At 44.0% G+C, this 8,705-nt stretch overlaps 1 protein-coding gene across 1 annotated transcript; it reads left to right on the top strand.

Moving 5' to 3' along the window:
- Positions 1-1,341: 1,341 nt before the first annotated feature.
- On the top strand, positions 1,342-4,422 carry LOC111970150 (class E basic helix-loop-helix protein 40). Its single transcript, XM_023996689.2, has 5 exons — positions 1,342-1,791; positions 1,934-1,997; positions 2,289-2,396; positions 2,785-2,908; positions 3,288-4,422. Exons 1-5 carry the CDS (start codon positions 1,718-1,720, stop codon positions 4,181-4,183), a joined length of 1,266 nt encoding a protein of 421 aa, XP_023852457.1. The 5' UTR covers positions 1,342-1,717; the 3' UTR covers positions 4,184-4,422.
- The last annotated feature ends 4,283 nt before the right edge of the window (positions 4,423-8,705 follow it).

The raw sequence follows: 8,705 nt of genomic DNA, 5'->3' as shown, positions 1-8,705 counted from the left end.
AAGCCAGCCTTTGGGAATCTTGCTCCAGTCAAATTGGGCAAGCTCTGCTCTAGCTCCGCTCACATACTCTGGTAGAGAGAGCTCATTTACTGGCAGTGGTAGACTCGTCAGGGAGCTCGCTTGTGTGCCATCTTGCGCAGTGTCTTCCTCTTTCAAGTCCTGGGGAATAGGGCCTGGTTCGAAATGAGCAGTACATCCACAGCTTCAAACTTGTTGAAGTAGAAATCTTCATTCAAATCGAGGTTAGTGATCGCTGTTCTGATGTCCAGGAGCTGTTCGGAAATGACGGTGGAAATATCATGAACATAAAAGTTAAGATCAGTGTAAAAAAACTCACAAAATAGCTAAATTGGTCAGGAGGCCGTAAGACGGAAGCTATCTACTGCAGCGCCATCTTCATATCTACAATTAATATAGTCTATTTGTCAAGGATAGCACAAGGTTAGGTTAAGACATCCACCAGGTTAGCCGACTAAACTCAACTCCACAATTTACGATGGAGTTGAGTGGCAACTAGTGTGGGCGGATTAGAGCTCCGAAGTTAATTATTTTTTGAGTTACTGATTTCAGCACCCAAAGAATAGCCTGCAATTACACATGACATTGTTCTGTGTAATTGCTGGGTAATCTTTGGGTGCTAACATCTGTCGTTTTTTATTTTTTTTTAAATAAACGTTTTTTTGTGTGAAGTTGGAGTTCCAGTCAGCCCACACTAGTCGTTGCTCAAATCCATCCTAAATCGTGTTGAGTTCAGCATCCACCAGGTAGGCCTACATGTCAATACCCGTATTATAAAGCCCTACAACATAGGGCTATTAACTTAACACAGTGGTTAAAGTTAAATAATAGAATAATGTATTGTATTTACAAATGACATGATTTTGCTTATTGGCATAGGCTTACACTTGCGATTAAATTATGTTGTGTATGAGGCAAAAGGTGAATGAGTCCCATGAACAATATAAGGATTGGGATAAGATAATATCACATTAACTCCCCATTCTATCAATTCATCGATATATTTGCAAAATTATCCCCATATCAATATTATTGATGTCTTGTTGTCAGTAGTGGATCCTGCGGAGCAGTTTTGGTGAGAAGCGTAGCTCTGTGTTGTAAACTGTAACTCTGTGTTGTAAACTGTAACCTGTCTATATGCTCCTTAGCGGTGGCGCGTATAGTGGTTACCATACAGTTGAGCATGGTGGTACACGAGACCCGGGACTCAGTCCTCCGGTGTGACGTGGAACCGACGTCCGCCCCCAGATCCTCCTTATCAGTAGAAAATGGGCAGTCCCTCCACCGAGGAGACAGCGGCGTCCAAAACGTGACTCATGTGACAGAGGTAGGTCACTCTGCGAGCGAGAGTCAGAGGGGTTTATTTAACACGTAGCTCTAGTGTCCTCCCCCACTTTCCCAACGCGCAACCAAGATTAGTGCATCTTCAGGGCTACCTCTTGACTGACTTCGTGGAGATCTCCGGGACAATTTACTCCCATTCGGCGACAAATATAATAATAACAACAATTGAAATATAAAGGAAAATACATTTTCTCTACATATTGTTAATCTCGAGTTAGTAGGAATACTGAACGATTTTTTGTGAAAGAATTTAAGGACGATTTACTTGTATTACATTTCATATGCATCCTTGAGTGAATACATTGGGAAAACAAGCTTGCCCTTTCGTGATTAGTTTGGAGTAGGCCTAAAGATAATGGAAATGGAAAGGATTCAAAGGGCGCAACTCCCTCCCAAGTACCAGCAGGCTGAGCTGTCTGACATGCAAGGGTAAGTTGCTGAGAAAGACACTTGTGCAATGGCCATGCTTGTCCCGTGCCTCTACATAGTGTCACACATTTGTCTCTCTTGACATTGAGTGCGCAACTTCACCAAACTCACATCTCATTGACTGTCTTCTGCCTTTCTTTAGGATGGATTTCCCTATATATGTATACAAATCCCGTCGGGGAATGAAACGAGCAGAGGAGTGCAAGGTTGGTAGAAATATTTGTGTTTATTCACTGTATTTTCATGGGAAATAATACTTTTGAATGTAATAATATTACAATAAGAATATTATGATTATACAATATTATTTAAACTATACATTGTTTTAAGTCACTCAGTTGGCCTGATAATTCAGATCATGCGGTGACCCGTTTTCCCATCTTATGTAAGGCTTGAAGTCCATGTTAGTGTTGATAGGGCTGCTTGTCAAATTGCTGTAGGTGTTCGGTAACCTCAATATGACTCCACCTAACCTACTTTCACACTCCTGCCTTTAGGAAAACTACAAACTACCTCATCGACTTATTGAGAAGAAAAGGCGAGACAGGATAAACGAGTGCATCGCTCAGTTGAAAGATTTATTGCCTGAGCACCTGAAACTTACAGTAAGTTCCTATTTATCTGGAAGTAGCACAGTAATAACTAGTTCTCTGCTTGTAGATGTTAGCTAAGGCGCCGTTAAGTGGTTGCTTTGTGGTACTTCAGGTTTTGGTATCGGCGTGACTAACAGTTGAGATTTTATAAAATCATTTAAATCAATGAAGTTAAATACTTAAACTAATTCTGAAATGGTGCAAATTTCCTTAGATCAGTATTTTTATGATTCAGGTAGTGATATCGGATATATTATCAAATGTTGAAGATCGAATTTTAATTTGAGTATAACTAGTTATTGTTGTTGTTGTTCCTCCAAGTTTGTGTGTGTGCTGCTGAGTGTGTGTGTGTTCCTTAAGAGTGGAGCCCCAGCTGACAGTAGTGTGTGTTATTCTCTAGACTCTTGGCCATCTGGAGAAGGCTGTGGTTTTGGAGCTCACGCTCAAGCATGTGAAAGCCCTCACCACTCTACTGGAAAACCAGCAGCAGAAAATCCTCGCTCTGCAGAATGGCATGCAAATCGGTGAGAAGAAACATACACACACACCCCCACAATAAGATGATTCTGCAGAAGGGCATGCAAATCAGTGAATTTAAATATAGCTTGTCGTCTCTTACCTTGACTCGTTTCCATTTGGATGCAGACAACATCCTCACTAATTCTCAAATGCAGCACAGTGCATTTCTCATCTATTGCATTATTATAACATGTTACCGGAATAAGAAACTGAGACAGAATAACTCATAAGTTTAGAATGGATGTGGTTGAATATAAGGGGAAATTTTACCCATAATAAGATTTATTTCTTATGAGAATTTCTCCAAATGTGATGAGAGTAGTTTCCATAATAATGCATTGTGGTAGTTCTGTATTTGACGTTGTTGTTCCTTCCTGTCTACAGAGCAGTCCTCTCCCAGCCAGGAGAACAGTGAGGAGATGTTCCGCTCAGGCTTCCACGTCTGTGCCCAGGAGGTTTTACAGTACCTGGCCAAGCAGGAGGGTGACGGAGACCTCACACCCTCCCACATGATCAACCACCTGCACAAGGTGGTCACTGAGATCCTCCAGGTCCCTCCCCACAGCCCCTGGCCCGAAAAGACCCCCAGCCACCACCACCACCAGGCCCAGAGGGAGAAGCCTGTAGGCCAGCCCCCCAAGCCCAGCGAGGGCCACAGGAAGAACTGTGTGCCTGTCATACAGCGGGCGTATGCCCAGGTGGGCGGTGAGCAAAGCGGCAGTGATACAGACACAGACAGCGGCTACGGTGGCGAGCAGGGTGAGCATCTGGCGTCGCGTGCAGGGTACTACGGCCAAGAGAGCCAGCTGAAGAGAGCGCTGGGCGAAAAGACGGCATCATTGGGCGTCAAGCAGGAAGATGAACCTCGCCACAAACATGCCCGGGTGGAGTCATCCGATGACGAGTTTCTCTCAGGTGGAGAGTCATCCTCATCCTCTTCATCCTCCTCCAGCGGTCACGGCAGCTACATGAGCGCCTACTCCCCCCACCAGGCCCAACCTCATCCTCTCTGCATGCCCTTCTACCTCATCCCCCCTTCTGCTGCCGCTTATCTGCCCATGCTGGAGAAGTGCTGGTACTCTGGGGCCATGCCCATGATCTACCCTGGCCTGGGGGGCTCCGCACAGGGCATGCCTAGCGACACGCATGCCCAACCTTCCCTGATTACGATATCCCCCAGGGGGCACTCTCCCTCTCCCCTCACCGTGGCCCAGAGCCCCATGGACTCACCAGCCCTCCTCCAAGCGTTAAAGCCCATTAACCTGGAAACCAAAGACTGAGATACCACTGAACAGTGTTATTGAACATAGAGACTGCTCTGCCGAGAGGGAACATGGGGGAGAACATGACTGACAGTCAGATCACCCACCATCACCCCTCTCCCCTGGTCCCTCACCCCAGAGGTCAGAAGACAGAAGGGAGACAGACAGAGAGCATGCACCTGATCTGGTCCCGGACCGGTGATGCATCATCCACAGCCACACTGCTGCGAAGAGAAGAAAGAGTGAAGGTGTAGAATGAAGACAGCTGAACCTGTTACCTGACCCTCAACCTTCTGAATGTTTGACTTAAAATGCATGCCCCCACCAGAGAGCTGAGTGCACCATTGACCCCACTGATCTGGACCTGCCCTCAACACACACCCTTGGTTGAATGTAAAAGAGAGGCAATCCCGTAGATGCTGCTGTTGAGGTTTCTACATGCTGATGACACTGACAGGTCTCAGTTGTAGCTGCTGCCATAGAGACACATACCGTCCTAAATCATGTTACACCTAATGTCAACAGTCACCTTTCACACAAAGGTCGCTGTCTATCTACCTTAGGTAACCATTGCCATCACTGACAATGCCCTTTGCCCCATTTCCTATGACAACAACAAGCGCTCTGACTAAAATAATGATCCCCACAACTGTACAGCCAGGAGCAAAGGGTACGCCAATTCACACTTTATGGAGTTAGTGATGTCATCACGTGACCATGTCGAGTTGGCAATTCGCTGACTGTTGAGATGGATTATCTGTCATTATTGTGTATACTTCTTGTACATCTCTATTTTTGATATGTGTCCTAATTCTCGGACTAGAGAGAGGGGTAGTAGAGTGTGGACAGTCATTTTAGTGTAAAATAAACCCTGTACATACATGTGCTGGCCCTGGTATGCGTTTTTCAGCAATCCGCTTCTCCTCAAATCAAACCTGGTGTTTGTTCATGCTGTTGCCTTTTACTTGTGAAAAGCTGATAAAAACATCATCAGATGTTTATTAAATGTATTTGTATGAATACTGCAGTCTAAGGAGTTGGCGAGAAGTGAATGTATACGTTTTAACAGAATATTTGTTTTCTATAGAAAGAGGTACTTGGGACCTACCAGAAAGTTGTTGATGTACATACTTTGTCTATAAATGGTGATATACATTATATAAGCGTATTAATAAAGTATTTTTTTCCTGTGGAAAGCCTGTCTGCTTGGTTCCTCATGAGTGAGTAGAGAGCATCTTGAGGTGAAATGTAATCTCCTGGGATATATTTCTCCCACAACCACAACTCTGTCGGAGGGAACTCTTATAGAATGGGGAGAGTTGCTGCAGTCTGCTTACTGGACGGGCACTGCTAGTCACAAGAAGAGAAACACCGCTATGGTGACAGACAGACATACTGTGGTGGTCCCTGAACAATCAGTGCGCTCTAAAGGCCATGTTGTTTTATCTTTCATATATTTAGGAGGTTGTTTAAAGTAGAGAGCTTCACATTTCCAAAAAGTTGGACCCGGACACTAACGGACACGAGAACAATCAGACCCGAACCCAAATGGACTCTACAACAACCAGACCTAGACCCAACCCATTCCCAACCGAGTGACAAAAAAACGCTAACTAGCTAGCCATTTCACATCGGTTACAGAAGCACAATAAAGAGACCTATTATTCAGCATCCATTTTATGTAGATAGTTACAATCAAAATGTTATCACTCCATAGTCCAGTCTATATAGTTCATGGTAAACACAGAATTGGGCACTGGGTCAAATTTCCTGTGCAATGATAATGAATAAACTGGAATCAAGGTTTAAAGAACAGGTGTAAGTTTAAATCATAGATGTTGAGTTTAACAAACCTCAGGCTGATCAAGAGACCAAATGGAGAAGATGTCAAGACTGCAAGAAGATAAAAGGGAAAGAACATTAACAGACTGACACAAATGAGAAGCCAGCAGGCACTCTTATTCACAGCTTAATATTACCTTGCTCAGTCACACACGGCTGTCACATGAACGGCCACATAGCTATCCCTGGTAGCTGTGATTGGTGAGTTGATGGGAAGGGAGGGCTACTCGGCAGCCAGGTGTAAATGAGCATGGACACACCAACCTGCTCTTCCATTTCCCTCACCATCTCTTTCCTCACCCTGCTCTAGTATGCTGACAAAGTCCTATATGTTTACAAATACAGCTCATTTAATTGACAAAAAAAGCCTCATAGACACTATTAAATATAACATATCCTACTATTCTTTGGTGTCTTCTCCCCCTAGTGTGTAGATATGATAATACATCTGCCATTTATCATCCTGTTTTTCTGTGCCGTTATCCAGTAGAGATCCTCAGCCATGTGTGGCCCCCTGCTGGGAGAATAGAGAACCATCACCTCACTGATAGGATAGAATGACTTCAACAAAACATTACAATGGTTGGGCCAATAGTTAAGACAAATATTTATTTCAACAAAGCAATAATTTCATACTTCCTTTAAAGTTGTTGGCTTATGAGTCAATACACATACTTAGATCTGTCCTCACTGTCCTGCTAGTGGGGGTTTGATGGAAGGTTCTGGGCCTTATCTTTGACTCCAGCCCTTTGGTTGATGTTCCCGCATGGGGTTGAGCTCGGGGACTGTCATCACAGTGACTCTGCCGTTGACCACGTTCTGCCCCACGTAGCCCAGAGAAAATGATTTATTTTATCTTTCGTCGTGGTGTAGGAAACAGACAGCCGTCCAGAGTAGTGTTGAATATTTTCCAGGTATTTTACAAATGTTCCATCCCGAAAATAAACAAATTTTCTCCCGGGTAGCCCGGTATTTCCCGCCAAAACAGGAAGTGTCATTCAAAAGCATTATAAAGCATATAAAGAGGCCTGTCTGGATTTGATTAGAGCTTTGATAGAAAATTCAAGCCTGATGCTACTTGAGCCTGATGAGCCATACATTAAATACATTTAATGAGCTCAAGCTCAAGCCCAAACCCAAATTATTGTGCTGTTATCCAATACATAGTCTATATCAGGGATCATCAACTAGATTCAGTCGCAGGACAAATGTTTTCTTCTGGGGATGGTCGGGGCCGGGACAGTTTTAGAGAACTCTCTTCTGATTGTGTCAGAGTGCAGAGTAACTGTAGCCTAACCAATTTGCTAGGGCGAGTAAGCTAGCCAACTTTAGTCAGTTACCTTGGGTACTTGACTGCCTTTGTGTGGTCAGAATGCTTGGATCAAGCCTACTCCTTGGCCAGATCGTCCAGTGTGCCCTCTGAACGCTCCAAGAGCAGAGCATGTGAGCGGAGTTGAGCGGTTGAAAGTCCCGCTCATGGCTCATGCACTCCATGTCCTTTTTAACCACTCCGCTAAAAACCGCTCCATGCTCACAGGACAACAAATTACTGCTCCAAATTTTCTCCATTCTCTAAAATCACAATTTAACCAACATTTATCTATTTTTGTGACTATCTGGACCAACCATTTGGTTTTGACGTATTGAAACCAAACCATATGGATTTGAATTAAAAGCATTTGAATAAACATTAAAAGGTGAATGTAATTTATTTTTATTTTTTATAGAACCTTCATTTAACTAGGCAAGTCAGTTAAGAACAAATTCTTATTTACAATGACGGCCTACAAGAAGCGCATATAATTTCAAATAGGCAACATGTCATATTATACACCATATAAACACTCTAAATAGGTCAGGAGCCAGACAGGTATTCTAAGACGGAACGAAAATTAATTATTTAGACTATATTATTTTAATTATTTCAAGGCTATAGCCTACAAAGAAATACATTGTGAAGCATTTGCGAGTGCAACACAATAGGGACATAAATCACTCAGCATTTAAACAACATTTTGTTGTATTAAATCATTATAGTCTAAATTGTGCATATAAGAAGTGATTTACTTAGAATGAAATACAAATTAAACCAAAAAATGACTTATTAGTGCATCGTTCTAGTGCTCGATGGTGCCAGGCTGCCCTTCATTACGCACACCTGTTACCATCATTACGCACGTCTGCGCTCATTGGACTCACCTGGACTCCTTCACGTTTTGATTGCCTTCCCTATATCTGTTTCCTCTGTTTCATCCCCATGTCAGCATTATTGTCGTTTTGTTTTACCCTGTCCAGACGCTGTTCGTATTCTGTTCCTGTCCGTGTTTTCATTAAATCTTCACTCCCTGTACTTGCTTCTCGTCTCCAGCGTCTGTCCTTACAGAATGCTGACACCAATATTTGAAGCATCAGGGTGGTTTTTACTTTTTGTTTTGTTGGTGACGTCAGGTCCAGGTGCCGCTGCCGTAGGAACCGGGGGTGCCTCAGCTGGCTCGCCAGGCTACCACGCCTCGGCCGGCTCATCAGGCTCCCACGCCTCAGCTGGTTCGTCGGGCTCCCTCGCTTCGGCCGGCTCATCAGGCTCACATCCCACGTCATGCATCAGCTTGCTCATCAGGTTCCCACACCTCAGTGGGATCGTCAGGCTTTCAAATCTCAGCTGGCTCGTCAGGCTCCCACGCCTCGGCCGGCCAATCAG

Source organism: Salvelinus sp. IW2-2015, linkage group LG11 (genome assembly GCF_002910315.2).
Source record: "Salvelinus sp. IW2-2015 linkage group LG11, ASM291031v2, whole genome shotgun sequence".
Lineage (NCBI taxonomy): Eukaryota > Metazoa > Chordata > Actinopteri > Salmoniformes > Salmonidae > Salvelinus > Salvelinus sp. IW2-2015.
Note: the sequence above shows the minus strand (reverse complement) of the source record. Positions and strands in the feature narration are given on the sequence as shown.